This window comes from Aotus nancymaae, unplaced genomic scaffold (genome assembly GCF_030222135.1).
Source record: "Aotus nancymaae isolate 86718 unplaced genomic scaffold, 86718_ANA_hifiasm-v0.15.2.pri h1tg000006l, whole genome shotgun sequence".
NCBI classification, from domain to species: Eukaryota; Metazoa; Chordata; class Mammalia; order Primates; family Aotidae; genus Aotus; species Aotus nancymaae.
The window spans coordinates 56448662-56466268 of NW_026988417.1; the positions used below are offsets into that span (position 1 = coordinate 56448662).

Sequence of the window (17607 nt, forward strand, 5' to 3'; positions counted from 1 at the left end):
TTCATACTCCAAAGCTCGTATTATGTCCTCCATTCATTCTGCTTCTCATGACCCAGACTTTTTGATATTTTATACTTGAAAACAGTAGCTTAGTTTTTTTTTTTTTTAATCTATGCAGATATAAAGAACTAGAAAAATATGATTAAATTCAGTTCTAGGTCAAGGGAAATGCATATTTACTATAGATGAAATTTCTTCCAAGTTGTATTTGACTTGAATGTGTTATAAAATATACATCTATCCAGGTAAGTAATTACTGCCAAATGCCAAACAATACCATTCTATCTAAAAGTGCTGTAATTATCTGTAATCAATATTTGATCTTAAATAGCATAATGACTGCTAAGCAGTGCTGTGCAAATTTGGAACTCTGACAAAAATATTATACTAAAAAATGCAAAAGCTGCATTTTTTTCTGTGATGTCACTAAATAATAGTTTATTAATATAATGATTCATTTAACACTTCTATTGACTCAGGCGCCTCATATCAAACAAAAGATCATTTACAAAAATGGAATTCACAACAGAATGTTTGAATGTTTAGGAGCAATATAGAGAACTATAACAGTTTTGGGGATATATTTACTATAAATATTTATCTCCAATCTTAAAAGACAGTACTTATAGTAATTTATATGTATTGATATATTTTGTGTCTTTAACTGCTATAAATTTCATAATTTGAAACCAGTCAAATTGAATTTATACTCCTTCAAAATATTTCCTATTTTCAAATATAGTCTTCAAAATATTTCCTATTCCACCCTAATAGATCCTTCATATTACTGTCTGCTGCTCCTCACTTTTTCCTGAGAAATAAAATGACTTGCCGTCCTGCAACACACTGTCTTTTAACATCTCTTTACCTTTACCGTGGTAACTGTTAGTCCAGGACGTTCTTTGTTCACCTAATGTTGAGTGAGATCTTATCCATTCTTCAAATTATAGCACAATTACCACTCTCACAGTTCTTCCAGATCTTTCAAGCTGTGTTATCTCCTCTATGTTTTTTTTCAACTCTCTTCTTCTTTATCAAATTTGGATTTATATTTTACCACTTGTATTTACTGCATTATCTCAGTTTCCTTCTCTTTCTCATTGTTTTCTTTTCCTCTTTCATTGGTTCTTCCTCCTTCTTCTTTAATGCAGGAATTAGGCTTTGTATATCTTAATATAGCTCCATGAGCAAACACAGTGCATCCTTGCAATAAATTGACAAAAAACAGACAGCTAAGTTTGTTGAATTAAATATTTCTTGAAAATATTAGACAAGGTGTTTGAGAGTATGTCCTCTATGAATTTCTAAAGGGAGTTAGCACTATTAAAAAGGTATTCAGGACTTGAAGACTTAACTCATTATTACTACTAACAAAACTCAATGGTTAAATACTTTCTTCGACTTGTTTAATAAAACTTTATTTGACCCCCAAATATTGAAAAAGAAGAAAAGATCCTTAAGTCTTAATGTGTCTTGGTTTTCAGAGTCTAATTTTCAGGAGAAACTCTATGAATAATAGGAGGACCCAAACTCATGATGCTTTGCAATTCCATAGTATATTCACACGCACTCTGTACATTGAGAAACAATACATATAATTTTTCAAGAAAACAAGAGAACCTTAAAAGAGAAGCATACGTGTAAGTTTCAGATATTGTAAATTATAGCTAAAATTTATAAAACATAACATATCTTACTGAGTTCAGACTCCCTTAAAACTCCTTTTGCTTTTGCCCAGTGATGATCATACCAAATATATTAACGTTTAATAGGATGGTGAAAGAAAGAACTTGTGTTAAGTCAGGTAATTTTTCATCTTGCTGTCCTACTCATTTCCCTTGAGTTAGTTGTAGAGCTCTTGTTCACATCAGAAGGAGTCTTCCATATAGATCTGCTTTTGAAAGGATATTTTCTTGTGAGAGATGTCATCTGTCCTTCGTAGGGCATGCATTATGAAGCACTGCTTTAATGTGCCTATGATTCTGCAATATTGGAAAATAATGGAAATATTGGAATATTGAATTAGAATAATAAGCATTCAAGTCCCTCACCTAAGCACTTATGCATAATTATGCTAGTTGAAATATATTTTCTAGTTTCACTAAATGAACATTTCTAAGAAATTCTTGGCTCTCTTTGGTTACCATGGACAGATCTTATTTACAAAGGTAAAGAGCTATGTGCACACAAATCATGATTACTTTGTTGCTCTGATATCAGATATTTTCTTTACTTGTTAACGAAGTGACAAATGATTAAATGAAACAAATGTGTTTTTCTTTTTTGAAATTTATATCACTTTTTTTATTATAATTTTTTATAGACACAGTGTGTTGCTTTGTTGACCAGGCTGGTCTTGAACTCCTGGCTTCAATCAGTCCTCCCACATTGGCATCCGAAAGTGATGGGATTACAGGCATGAGCCACCATGCCTGTCCTTATATCTCTTTTTCATACATCAATGTTATTTTTACCATTTTATCCAGGTGCCAAATTATGCCTTGATACAATTTTATACCACGTTAATATAAATTAATTTTATATCATTAAAAAGATAACTTATGGAAAAGGCTTGTTTTGTTTTTAAACCAAAATGGTCTTAAATTTTTCAAATTTTAAAGTCCATTTACTAACCCTGGAAGAGTACAGATAACACTTAAGTGATAATTCTGAACACTCCTAAAGTAAGTTGTAAGGTCATAGTTATGATTTCCCTCCATCGAACAAGGGGGAAAAAAAAGACAAAAACAGAACTTGCTTACTGGGAAATGTCTGTATTACAATTAGCAATGACACTATAGGTCTATATACCAATTCACTATTACAATGATACCAAATGGCATTTTTTATGTTTTGTATGTGCTGGACATGTCAGAATACATTGGCCTCCAAAAAATATATGACAAATACAAGTAAATATGAAGAATAAGGTATGGATTAACAGAAATCTGTAAAGTCGATATTGAAGTAGAATTTGTGGTTAGAATTTATAACCAGTGAACAGTTAAGATTTGGATAAATTTAAAAATATTATAAAGAACATATAGTTTCTTGTCTATGGTATTATGATGGGAAAGGTACGATAATATTCAGTTTACTTGGAGGAATGTTTGAAAGTAAATTATCTTACAGAAATGTGACTTAAGAGTAGCTAACACATTCCCAAGATAAGAAGTTTTGAGATTCTAATGTTAACCTCTGTTTGGTGTTAAAAAGGAAGCTAATGTAAGATAGAAATAGAAATTTTTGAGCATGATTTGAAAAGAATATTAAAAAATTAAACTGGGGAAACAATTATGACACCAGAATTCAAGGTGAAAGTTTCCAGAAAGTAAAATCAATGTCTCCAGTTTAGAAGACTTACTTTTGTTGAAAGGAATGTCAATAGCAACAAAAAAATTCTTTGAGTATAATTGTGTTAGATTTTAATAAAAATTAGCATAAAGTTAATAAATCCAAAAGTTTCCAAATAGTTAATGAGGGAAGACTTTAGTTATTTAAGCTTTTTGTAGCATTTCTTTTCATACTATATTCTTTTTTAACTTTTAGTGGAACTTGCGTCAAATATCAACTTTAAAATTCTAAACTTAAATATTTATGATGTAAATTAGCTCATTTTAATCAACTTCACTTTTAAATTTTGGATATCATAAAGAATAGTGAACTTAGTTTTGTTTGAAGACAGATAATCATTCAGATTTTTTTAAGAAAATAAATTTGGTAAAGTTAATGACATCTCATTTGAAAAATGACCATGAAAAGTTTTCTTTTAAAAAACTGTAATAATTCAGAGTGATGATATATATTTCAGTAGCTTATGAGCTAACTATTAGCTTTAAAACTTACATTGTATAATTATTGCAAGTTTATTATATATGCCCCCTAATTAGCACAGTATTGGAGTTGTAAGAGAGAGGGAGGTGGTGAGGCTGGAATGTGAGAACATGTCATCCTCTTGAAATAATAGCTTTTATTCCTATAAATTCCTTTTCCCACCTCTACTTACATTATAATTATGAAAACAAATCCCTATGCCTAAATCAAATGTCAAATGCCTGAATACAGATGGCTCTATGTCCTGCTACAACACCTTAAGAGAAATCATTATTAATAACTAATAGGTATGTACTTCCTTATTCTTTCTATAAAATCATTTTTTCCCATTATTTCAACAATGAAAAATATGTATCATATGAAATAAATTATTCTGTTTGTAACTGAAACCAAAGTTAGCAATAGCAATACTCATATTTCACTATGGAGGTAATTTTCTCTCCTCCTCCAAAGATGCCGCACTGCAATTAAACTGATGTCCTTTTCAGCATGTCCTCTCTGTGTCCTTTCCTGCCTGCCTCATGTATCCTTTCTGTTCTGGGTTCTCCAATCTTCACAATCAAATAATGTTTCATTTAAGCAAGGCCTATGTCTTCTATGAAAATCCCATATTGTACCCTTCCTTTGCACAATTAATGTTCCTAATTATTTTCATTCATTTTCTTGTTTATTAGTGCCATCGAGGAAAGATCACTAATGTTGAAGTCAATTTGGCATGAAATTCTAGCCACATAACATGTCTGGCTTTCCTTCTCAGTAAACATGGAACAATGTTATCTGCTTTATAGATTTGTATGGATAATTACATTAAAACTTAGTGTAATATCTAGAACAATGTGTAGCATGTGAAGGTTAATTCTTCTTCACCTTGTGACTTCATTTGCTTTACTGTGTTCTGTTTTTTTTTTTTTTCCCACTACAGTAGGGGTTGTGAAAAAAACTGTTCTACTAATCCACATATTCTATAATATCTACTGTGGTGAATATTTAGTATACATGTTTGAGAGAATGAACAAATAATTCATCTAAATGGCTGCTCATAATTTCTTCTAGTGATGAAAGGCTGTACATACATTTATCTCCTATTTATGTGTATGTGTGTGTATACGTATGTGTATGTGTGTGTGTGTGTGTGTGTGTGTGTGTGTATGCACATACATCTCCTAATACCAGCTTTTGACTCTCATATACTCCATGGTCACAGAGGAAGGCAAAAAAGACACAGGAATAGAATGTTGAGGTTTGCTAGGATACAGCATTGTGATCTTGTTCATGAATCTGTCACTTACCTGTCAACATAAATATCCGTCTTTAAGTATCTGTCATTTTGTGCATGTTAAATAATGTAATTTAAAATTAGCAATTGCTTTCAAAATTTCTGAGTTATACACTTAATGACAGTTGAGAATAGATTTTCAGGTTTTCTTGTGAGTCAGAGTTGGGTAAGCGAAAGCAAAATGAAAATGTTGGACATGTTTTCACTTAGTTTCTGTTTTATCTCAACCACATATTTCATTTCTTTTCTTTGCTTTCTCTATTTGTAAAGGTAAAGTGTTATGAGAATATTTAGCATGAGCTTTGTTTCCCAGCATATCTGTGAAATTAAAGAAAAAAATCTTTATATCTATTGCGTCCATATTTAGTGCTGTAGGATATTATATATACAAGAGTAATCAATAAATATGTTTTAAATTATCAAATAATCTTGATCTTGCTTCTTATGGATTTCCATTGAAAGGATGAGTAGGATAAAATAAATGCCAATGCTATAGCACCTACTACATGCCATCATTGTTCTGGGCTATTTTTGTGTACTTTATGTAATTAAAAATTATAAATTTTAACTCATTTAATATTCATACAACCATATGAATTAAGTAATATCACCCCACCCATTACATAATGGAAAAATGGAGACGCTATAGGTAAATGACCATAGACAGAAAAACTGAGACTCTATATAGTTAAATGACTTGCCTAACGTAGTTGAACAGTAATTGAGATCAGGTTGTCTGACTCAAGAATCTGTGGTCTTAACTACCATGCCATAAATAACAATATCAAAACACTGATTAATTTGTGCAATTTTGCCTTGAAGACTTTGGTTTTCATTTTGATAGAATAAAGCTTATTAATACATTCCTCATTAATCAATTTTGAATATCCTTTTTCAGAAGATTTTTACATTTAATTCTAAAAATCTGAAATTGTTGAAAATAAGTATCAATCTCCAGGACAGAAAAAAGGAAAGAAAGAGTGAAAGAAAAAATAAAAGAAGAAAGGAAGGAAAGAAGGCCCAATTTGTGCTTGATTGATCAGTTTGAAAGGTGCTGACTGTAAAAGATGATGTCTTCAGGATTTGGATCATGTTCCTTTAGTATTTTGGTTTCCTAAGATAAATCTGTGAAGACTTAAGAGGAGGCCACTACACTAGTTTGGTTCAATAAAGTTACTTTTTCAGTGCTTAAAGTTATTAATGTTTGACACCTCTAAGCAAGATTTCTTGTCTTGAATTGTATGCTCCTGGAGAATAGGTGGCATGTTTCCTTCAATATTCTATTCCATGTTTCTAGACCACTGCTTTGTATTTCAGTGAGCATTCAACTAACATCTGTTGAATGAATTAATTATATTTGAACTGCATTTTAATTTAGTTTCTATCTATATGCTTACTGTTAAAAATAAGGTGTTTAGAATAACATAAAGGAAATTTTAGACCTAATAATCTATCTTTAATAATCATAAATTGTGATTTAAGCATACTTTGCCTTGATTTTTAGTACTGAGGCTTTTGACATTCAAACAAAAAGAGTAACATCTTTTGTAAACATAAATCTATGATGTTCACAGATTTACAGAGATATTTAGAAATGTTATGTAGTTAATATGCAGACTAATTTCTGCAATGAATATTGCAGCCTGAAATGAAAGTAAGACATATATTTACCTTTTGTTTTAAACTTACTTATGGTAACAGTGATGAATGAAATATTTTACTATTCTAATGTTAGTAAAATTATACTGTGGGAAAAGTTCACACAAAGTAAGCTCCAAATCTCTTTATATATATTAAAATCAGTATATTTAAGTTAATTTGTTCAGTAGAGACTGAATTGTTTATTTCATTAAGATCTGAGGCCAGGATAGAAACATGATGGTAATATTTGTATTATATAAATAATGCCTTTAGATTACTTACTTATTTTATTCAATAACCTTTTTTTTTTTCTTTTTTGCAGGTTTCAGATTTGGAATATTGGTGTTTCTGTTCCGGAGGAATTTTTCTTTTTCTTTTTAATTTAAAGAACAATCATCGGTCTTGGAATACAGAAGAGGAACTAGAAATACACGTATTTTGTTCCATATTTGAACACTCCTTCTTGAGGAATACTCCCTACCTGAGTAGACAGCCATGTGGCCATCGCAGCTACTAATTTTCATGACGCTGTTAGCTCCGATAATTCATGGTAAGATCTTTCAGTAGATTTTTGTGTAATGCTTAATGTTGTCTCACTTATTCATACTAGACCCTTCCTTGGGATCTTTGCTCTGAGATTACTTTGTAGTTTTTCTTACCTTATGTTAGTATAAAAAAGTTAAAAGAACATAATGTGTATTTTAAATACATATTTAAAGTTATGACTTTTCAGTTGCGTTTCTTAAAGTACCTTTTGAAATATATTTATAACCAAAAGGCTTTTTTTTAAAAAAAAAAAAGCTCTTGCAGTTTATTTTTTGTCTTTACCACAGTTTTTGGAAAATCAGCTGAATTATTATCTGATTTATTGTGAATTTTTTTGTTTACATATTTTCATACTTAAACATTTTTAATGTAGTAAATTTGAGCATTTAAAGGAAAATTCTAAAAGTAAAATCCTACTTATTCAAAAGTATCTGCTTTCCCAAACCAAGTAATTTTTTTTTTCTGAGTACTTAGTACTTTGCACAATCTTTAATATACAGAACACAAACTATAACCTCCCAATAAGGGAAATTGTTGCTGTACTATACCTTGTAATGCAGAAACACAAACAAATAAAAAACCAAAATAACACAAGAAGAAGATAATATTAAGGTATGTTTTCACTTTTTAAAGAAAGGTGATTTTATGGAAACATGCTAATATTCTTAATAGATATGTATACTTAATGTTCATTTAGGTATCTTTGCATTTTTAACAGAAATATAGTTTAGGAATGATGTACCTTTGCAAATATTATAAAATATATCACATTATTCAATATATAAGCAAGACATTTATATCTGTACAACTTGGTATAATATTCACTGAATCTCTCTAAAACCTGATAAATTAAAGTCTATATATATGTTCCTGTTACACAATTTAATGTTTTTGGCTAATTATCATTGATTTTTTACACTAAGAAGAAAATGTTGTAATATAGTCCCTGTCTCGTATGTTGATGATAATTATAGCAAAGAAAAAAGGACACAGCTGTATTTGTCACTGCTTAGGAGGTCTCAGAATATTATAGTGTAGCAAGCAGCTGAAATGAATTTTAGCCTCTTTAGCTCACTTTTGGGTTTTAAATGACTATAGAAACCCATTGTAGTTCATCAGTGATGCAATCCTGAATCTGGCCTGTGTTCTTAAGTTTTAACATGAATTACATTTTTTTCTGTCATTCTAAATCCTGGGTAAAATAACTTCTTTTGAAATTTTCCTCTAAAGTACCCTGGCTGCAAAATATTTAGTTCTAACAATTCACTATATGGTAAAGATGTTTTTAAAATGGGAGTAAAATCTTACTAATTCAGCCATCTTGTTTTAAGCAAATCTGTCCAGAATTTCAAAATTTTTTTTAATCTTATACTGAGTATATGTCATATTCCTGCATGGGCACATGTAACATTTTGTGATGTGGGAAAATAAAAATAACTATTTTACTTGAAACGGTGCTTTTCTAATTATCCATATATCTAAAGGTGATTTAAATTAGATTTTTATGTTATAAAAATGCCTCCCTTATAATGTTATTTTAAGAATAGAATAAACAGCACTATGTAAATAATACAGCACAGTGCATAGCAAATATTAAGTGCTTGAACATATGAATTCCCTTCATTATAAAATCTATCCCTCCAGTTAATTTTTGTTCCAGTAAATTATAATAATGAGGAATTAGCCATAAAAGCTGACTTATTTAATGCTGATACTAAGGAAAAAAGAAAAATATCTGCATATATATTTACACACACATAATTCATGTTCAAAAGGTCACACTAAAATTACCGTTGTTAGAGAAAGTTAGGTTAAAAATAGCAGAAACAGATATTGTAAGAAAGATTCCCTTTTCAAAACTGAAATGCCTGGTCCTTAAAACTGACACATATTATTATATTTCAGTGGACCCCAAAATGTGGCTGAGCTATGGGTCTTGGGTCTTGTTTTGGGGATTGATAGTCTGTATTGAAAGCACACCTTCACACACACACACACACACACACACACACACACAGAGAATATCTTCAAGTAACTCTGAGAAGTATTAAATCAACCACTAGTGTAATGATAGGACACATAAAAGACTGTTCTGGTATGTAAAATACTCTGGGCTAAAAATTAAAGTAGTTCTTTCCATTTTATGTGGACTATTCAATAGTATCTTGAGTTTTGAACCACAGAGGACAAAACAATGTAGAAACTTTTTTAAAATAAACTTTATCCTTTATTTTAAAACTTTGCACCTGAGAAAATGCAAGTGGTTTTGTCTTCCTTCTATAAGAAGGCTTTTTCTTTTGCCTTTGTGATACCACTTCTGACTTGTGAATGAAGGGCTTTATAAGCAGCCTTTTGGAACCTAACTTGCTCGTAAGTAGAAAAATGTACCTTTGATCTAGTGCTGAAATATAATAGGATAGGAATTTTTAGAGTCCCCATCCATCCTGGCTTAAGAGAATACTGCATAACTTGAAACCTCAGATGACTGAGTTAAAATCTATGTCACAGTTACAGAAGTACTTCTGGTTCCAACATATTCTCTGCTGACGTCTCCTTGCTACTGTTGTTGAGATGTCCAGATCTTTTGCCCTCTTGACCATTGGGAATTATTTTTTCTGAGTAATGATCTTAATTGCTATCCCACTCTTCAGAAAAAATACTAATGATGACTACTGATTTTTTAACCGTAAACTTAAGATCTTTTAGTTCACTTAATATTCACTATAAGTGCATGGGTTTATTTTTATTATTTGTTATTGTTATGATCATCACTATCTTTACAGATAAAGACTTTGAGGTACCCTGTGGTAAAGTAAATTGAGGTCACACAGCTATTAAATGACACAGAGGCAATTTAAAATCAAGGACTTGGCTTTTGAGCTCTGCTCTTGCTGCCAGTAGATATCCAACTCCTATCAAGACCATTCCTCTCTACATAGAATCTCATCTCAACTCTCCTGGTCACTTGGGAGCAGGTGAGGCAGAAACATTAACCATCTGCCTCTTCCATGTTCTTGGGACAGACAGACTGGGGTTCTGCAGTCTGACAGACAGGAGATGAAATTCCAACTCTGCCACCTACTGGCTCTGTAATCCTGTTTATCTGTCAACTAGTTAATAAATATCATTAATTAACCAGTGTAAGCCAGAAAACTACTAGATGCTAAAGACAGGATAGTGAACAAAAGACTTGTACTTCTTCCCTCAAGGAGCTTACAGTAACCTAAAAATGTGTAACAATATAATTTTCATCTGCAAGAATGAACGTTTATTCCTTGCAGAATTATTTTAAGAAATGGATGAAATTATATATGTGTAACTTCTAACATAGTGCTTTGGCATTTGATAAAGCTTTCATTTTTTCCCTTCTCCTTTCTTACCTTGAAATAGAGGTAAACTCCTGAGCACTAGGTAAGGAAAATAAATAATTACTGTTATTCTAACCCTGAGAATGGAAAGAAATCTTTTTCTACTCTAACCTCAGTATTTATGTTTTTCCAAACATTTCTAAATACTAATATCTAAACAGAATTATTATCAATATTACTAATATCTAAACAAAATTATTCTCATTATGTAGGAATGTTTAAATTACTATTTTAATTGGTTATATGTAATTTTTAGTGATACATATTTGCATAATCTCTACATAGACAAAATTAGAAACTAAGCTAAAGAATTAATTCTGATAATGTTTGTGTTAGTTGAATAATCCTCCCATTGCTCTAAAAAATCTGGCCAATATTTTATATGGAAAAACAAAACAAGCACATCAATATTGCATAAATATGTACAATTTTTTAAATTAGGAATTGTCCCTGCTTCTATGTTTATCTGTCCATATTCTGTGTCTCCGTGTACTTCTGTATTTCTCTTTTTCTGTTTTCCATGACTGTGTCCCCTTCCTGTAGAGCCATAAAATCCTTATCTATAATGCAATGAGACCTGGCAGAGGTAAAGAGGAGCAGCTGAAGCAGATGGCCAGTTCTTTGCTGTGCACTACTGTAGTGTTGCATGAAGATAAAGGATTCTTTTTTTTTTTGTTATTCTATTGATGTGGTTGGGAGCAAGGGAAAATAAGGATATTAGAGAACAAGAACTCAGTAATAATGCAGGTACCTGGGGCTCATTCTGATTGGCAGTAAAGAAATATCAAGGTCCAATGTGGGACGTTGGGCTGAGAGACCTGTTCCTGGGAGGTAACTTTATCCAAGGCCCAGCTGTTTGGAAGTTCAGATGGTGCTCAAATATTTCAACTACATCTTGGCTTTATTGAACCTCACTTGTAGTAACTGCATCATAGTTGAAGAGATAGAAAACAGGACCACTGGCACGTAAACTAGGAATAACAGCAAGCAATATGTTTTATAGGGTCTTCACAAAAACAAAATCAACTACAATATTAACAAAAGCTTCTAGAACCACCTTATTCATGCTTTTTTTTCTGAAAGTCTGTTGTTAAAGTTGCATCTGTATTTATATATTCAGGGACTTTACTGGTTATCCTGCATTTGATCATGTGCAAGAAATTACTTATAATAAACAGTTCTTAGTAGGGACAAAAGAATGATCAGGTACATATTTATTTTTATATAATTTTCATTTTATTGTTTATCTGTATTTACAATTATAATACTAATGTCAAAGATTTAAGATAATATTCATGTATTTTGTAACTTCTAATGAGATATGAAACTTGAAAAAGTGCAAAATTACAATTAACTACATAGCATTTTATCATATAATTATTTCTATGAAGTAGTGTTTTATTAGTTGTGAGTCAGGTTGCCTTCTAAGCTCTGCTTAACTTCGTTATTTTTAGAAATTAATCATCCTTGAAATGTTTAGTACACTTGCCAGCCTAGGTAATTTGTAATTTCTGCAGTAATATAACAATTTTTATGGTCAAATACATTATAAAGAAAAATCTATGTCATGGTAATGATATATGAAGATACTGCTAACACACCCAACACCATCCACATTAGCCAGTGGGTACTGAGTTTTAAAATATGTATATTGTAAGCTATCTGCACAATTGCTGATATCAAAGGGTAAGCTACAAATATGCATGGCCGATAGCTTTCCTTTATGTGGAAGAATTTGTTTGGAAACTTTCCCAAATAGTATATTGGTTGGCAATTGGAAAATAATTTTTTCTTTCTTTTGCTTTGTACTTGCAAAAGTTGTTATATGTGAATTTAATTATAGTAATAATTTATGAGTGACGTGTATATATTTGGAGTAAAATAGAATTTTCTTATATTGTAATTTCGTGTATTGTGACTATTTGAGATATTTGTAATTTATCATATTTTGTATATTTCTTGGTCTGCAGTGGACTCTGACTACAATAGGGTTGTTGTTTTATACTATTTATATTCAAAAATATTTGAATATACAATATAAAGTCATTGTTTTCTTAGTCTTGGATTACTATTTACTTTCATCCTCAATAAAATTGGGTATCTTTTTTGAAAAGATAGTAAGATATTGTTAGAAGACATTTGTTTTTCAGAGTTTTTTAGACTACATTTTCTAAGAGTAGCTTTTAAATTTTTTATTTATTTTTAAATTTTTAATTTTAAGTAAAAATTTTAAATATTGTTTGTAAAAAGTAATTTTTATTAATACATAATATTTGTATATGTTTGTGGGGTACATATGGTATTTTGATACATTCATACAGTGTATAATGATCAAATAGATTACTTAGGATGTCCATCACCTCATTCATTTATCATTTCTTTGTGTTGGGAACATTTCACATTTTCTGGGAGGCTATTTGCCTGGATTTATCCACTTAAATCTCACCTATTTTATGTTGAATTATGCACCATTTGTCTACCTTCATCACTCTAAATCCTCCCCCACTTTTTGTAAGACAGGGTCTCGCTCTGTCCTCCAGTCTGTAGCACTGTGGCACAATCAGAGCCCACTGTAGCCTCAACCTCCTGGGCTCAAGTAATCCTCCCACCTCAGCCTTACAAGTAGCTAGGATTACAGGCATGTGCCACCATGCCTAAGTTTTAAATTTTTTCCTAAAGGTGGAATCTTGCTGTATTGCTCAGCAGTCTTCCTAACTTGACCTCCCAGAACACTGGGATTACAGGTATGAACTACTGTACCTAGCCCTCTTTTACTCATGTATTTGATTCCTCAAAGTAGTTCATTCATTCAAGATTTTTTAAAAATTTATTTTCGCCGGGCGCGGTGGCTCACGCCTGTAATCCCAGCACTTTGGGAGGCCGAGGCGGGTGGATCACAAGGTCAAGAGATCGAGACCATCCTGGTCAACATGGTGAAACCCCGTCTCTACTAAAAATACAAAAAATTAGCTGGGCATGGTGGCGCGTGCCTGTAATCCCAGCTACTCAGGAGGCTGAGGCAGGAGAATTGCCTGAACCCAGGAGGCGGAGGTTGCAGTGAGCCGAGATCGTGCCATTGCACGCCAGCCTGGGTGACAAGAGCAAAACTCCGTCTCCAAAAAAAAAAAAAAAAAAAAAAAAAAAAAAAATTATTTTCATTATCATGAATACCTAATAGTGCATATTTATGGGATATATATAATATTTGATACAAGCATACAATTTGTAAGGATCAGTTACTCCAGAGTAATTAGGGTATCTATCACCTCCAATATTTTTACTTATATGTGTTAGGAATATTACAATTCTACCATTTTAGTTATTTTGAAATATACAATAAATTATTGTTGGCTATAGTCACCATATTGTGCTACTCACCACTAGATATTATTCCTTCTACCTAACTGTATTTTTGTACCAACTAACCATCTTCTGTTCATCTCTCTCCTCTTCACTAATCTTCCCATCTTCTCGTAACCGTCATGCTACTCTCTATCTCCATTAGTTTAGTATTTTTTAATCTGTCACATATTAGTGAGAATATGCAATATTTGTCTTTCTATGCCTGGCTTAAAAATTTCATCATTTTGTTATGGTTGGATAATATTTCATTATGTATATGTAACCATATTTTCTTTATCCATTCATTCATTGATGGACACAGGTTGATTCCATATCTTGGATATTGTGAATAGTGTTGCAGTAAATATGCGAGTAAATATGCGAGTGCACATGTCTCTCTTCAATGCACTGATTTTCTTTCTTTTGACATATCCCCAGCAGTGGGATTTATGCATCATATGGTAGTCCTTTTCGTTTTTGAGGAATCTTCATACTCTTTTCCATTGTGGCTGCACTATTTACATTCACATCAACAAAGTACAAAGATTCCTCTTTCTTCACATCCTCACCAGCATTTATTATTGTCTGTTTTTTGTGTAAAACCCATTTTAACTGTGGGAGATGATACTTCATTGTGGTTATAATTTGCACTTCTCTGATGATTAGTGATGTTGAGCATTTTTCATTTATCTGTTGGTCATTTGTATATCGTCTTTTGAGAAATGTCTATTCACATCTTTTGCTCATTTAAAATCAGATTGATTTTTTCCTGTTGAGTTATTAACCCTTGTTAGAGCGATAGTTTGCAAATATTTTCTCCCATTCTTGTGGGTTATCAGCTCAGTTTTTTTGTTATTAGGTCTATAAAAATTAATAATTGTCAATAATTTAAACTTTATTCTTATAGGAGACCTGTATATTGGTGAATTATATATAAAACAGTAAGGTAATTTATTGGGGTTTATTACTTCCCAATTACTTCTCCTTAAGAAAATGATGAAGAAAATTAAACTTTGGTAGCCAAGAAAACTTTATATTTTTGGTGGAGTCTGATTTTTTTTCCAGATTTTAGAAATCCTCTTTTTTATATTTTTATATCTTTGCTCAAATTATATTATAAATATTGAGTCTTTCATTTTATTTCTGTAGACTGTTTTTCTCTAACATGCTCCGCAAATTACTGAATGACTTTTAGTTCATCTCAAGAGTAATTCTATAGCTCTGCATCTTTCTATCAAATCCACATATTATATATTAGTGTCCTCTGGACTCACATCACATCTTTTAATGAACGAATAAAAAAAATGGAAATTAGTAGAGAACCCGGTGTATTATATGGCAAGGATAATTAATGATTTATAAATGTTGAGACTGAATATCTCCTGTAGTTTTCAGAAACCATGGAAGATGATGTCAGCATATTTAGGAAGCATTGCTTACATGAAGCCCAGAACCTGAAGTTTACAATATTGTCTAATTTAAATTGCCTTAGTATCTTATCTTGTATGGTCCTATCAAATGGAGTAGAAAGATCTTAAGCCTTCTAATTTAACTCCAGTTCCAATACTTCCAAGATATATGGCCTCAAAGAGTTTAAATCACAGTTTCTTTATTTGCTAAATGAGTAATTAGGTCTACTTCGTTATAGTATGAGGATTAAATAAAATAATGTATAAAAAGGCCCTAATACAAAGCCTCACACATTTAATCCTGGGAGAATGGGGTCATTAAAACATACCTTCAGGAATTAAAACCAAAAAACAAATGATCTGGATAGTAAGCAAAATTTAAAATACAACACCATCTTGGGGTCACTTACTTTCTATAGTTCTTTTTCAAAGACTGCATTGTATATTCTTAATCCACAATGTGACAGTTTTTCTAATTACGAGTCTACACGTTTTGTGCACACATTCCATCATTATATTTAGGAGTCACCCACTGGACTGTAACTAAGTCTTTAATGAGTTACTAATGAACATCTTAAGCTTAGATCAGCATTCAAAGAAAAATGTTAAAGGGTGTTGAAAAGCTATTCAAAGTGAAATTCTGTTGCTTTTAATTAGACTGTAAGCCCAATAAAATATCCTGTCATCAGTATTCTTTCTAAGTTTAAAAAAATTGAATAGTGAGTGACAGATATACCCTCACTTTGTTATCATTAGTTTTATGTGAAGTTAAAAAGCGTAAATTTGGTGACCTAAATTAGAGAAATCATTGTTTTGATTAAATGCAAAGATAAAAATAACATGCAAGCATAGAGTAGCATTTTACAACATTTCATTCTTTTTCTTGGACTCAGATGACTTTAAAACAGATTGATTTTCTTGTTGCCTTAGAGAATAACAGATGAGGTGAGGGAAAAAGATCTAGATATGATTAGATCATGTAGGTAAAAAAAATTAAAAATTTTTTAAAAACCTCTGTGTTTATAAAAGAACAAATAGTCTGCTTTTACTCATTACTGATTTTCTCCAAGCTGTTAGAGATATCACAAGAGTAGAAATACTACTTGAATTAGATCAGAACTAATCTTTAGTGTAACTCTCCATACAAATCAACAATAGTGGTGACAGTTTAGCAGTGATCTTTGTTCTTTTTTTTTCTCCTTTTGATAGAGAACTTGGTGAAATGATGCAGACCTTAAGGGCACATTATTTAATAATGAAGACAAATAATGCATAAAATTTAAAGCAACAGGCTGGTATGATGCTTTCCCTCCAGGGAACACTATGCAATTGTTTAAAAGGAAGGCTTTTAGATGAGTTACAATAGCTGGATAGTTGTAATAGCTGTGATAGCACAGATGTATTAGAGGTTACCGGCTGTTGGCAGGCTTTATGTTGTCCTTCTGCAGGCAGATAAAAATCCACCATGTCGATTTTTAAAAGTAGGTGTCCAATGATGATCACACTCTATGTATATACCACCAACATAACATAATCGATCATTTTGACATTTGAGCCTGTTAACATATTTGCTGTCTTGTTGAACAGAATTGAGGCATTCCTTGAAATATGTGGACATTAAGATGTGATACGGTTTGGCTCTGTGACCCCACCTAAATCTCATCTTGGATTGTGCTCGCGTAATTCCCATGGACTGTGGGAGGGACTTTAAAACAGATTGATTTTGTTGTGCGTACGTGTTGAGAACGGAGGATGTTTGGCGAAAATACCTTAATACCATAAAAAAGAAAATGTTCTCATTCTTCTCAGCTGTCTTCAGAAATCCCAGTTATGATTTACTTAGGAGAGGGAGATAGAACTCACTAACAAACAGAGCTCTGTAAATATATAGATAATTTTTGCTCGGTTTTGCCCACACATGAGTTAAAATTGGCAGTATGATTAAGGAAGAGTGTCCCATTACTATAATTGTGAAGATTTTTAAAGAAAGGATTTACTTTACAGCATTCTGAAAGTATAGCTGCCATACCAGTAAAAAAATTGATATTCTTGAGGAGAGGAGTAGAGGAAAAAAAAAAGTCAGTGTTATCCAAATAACAAATTCTCAAAGTTTTTTGCTAACATGAATTTAAATTTGTTTGCATTATGTTTACAAAGAGACAGGTGTTTGGAAACTCTTACTATTAGTTAT

At 31.5% G+C, this 17607-nt stretch overlaps 1 protein-coding gene across 18 annotated transcripts in view; it reads left to right on the forward strand.

Annotated features, from left to right (window-relative positions):
• Positions 1 to 17607, forward strand: part of ADGRL3 (adhesion G protein-coupled receptor L3) — an 837546-nt gene that overhangs the window by 280487 nt on the left and 539452 nt on the right. For all 18 annotated transcript variants that reach the window (XM_064367447.1, XM_012453251.3, XM_064367451.1 and 15 more), the window contains one exon: positions 7074 to 7301. In XM_064367447.1, coding sequence (XP_064223517.1) covers positions 7247 to 7301 — 55 coding nt within the window. In that variant the 5' untranslated portion in view covers positions 7074 to 7246. The remainder of the gene's footprint in view (positions 1 to 7073; positions 7302 to 17607) is intronic.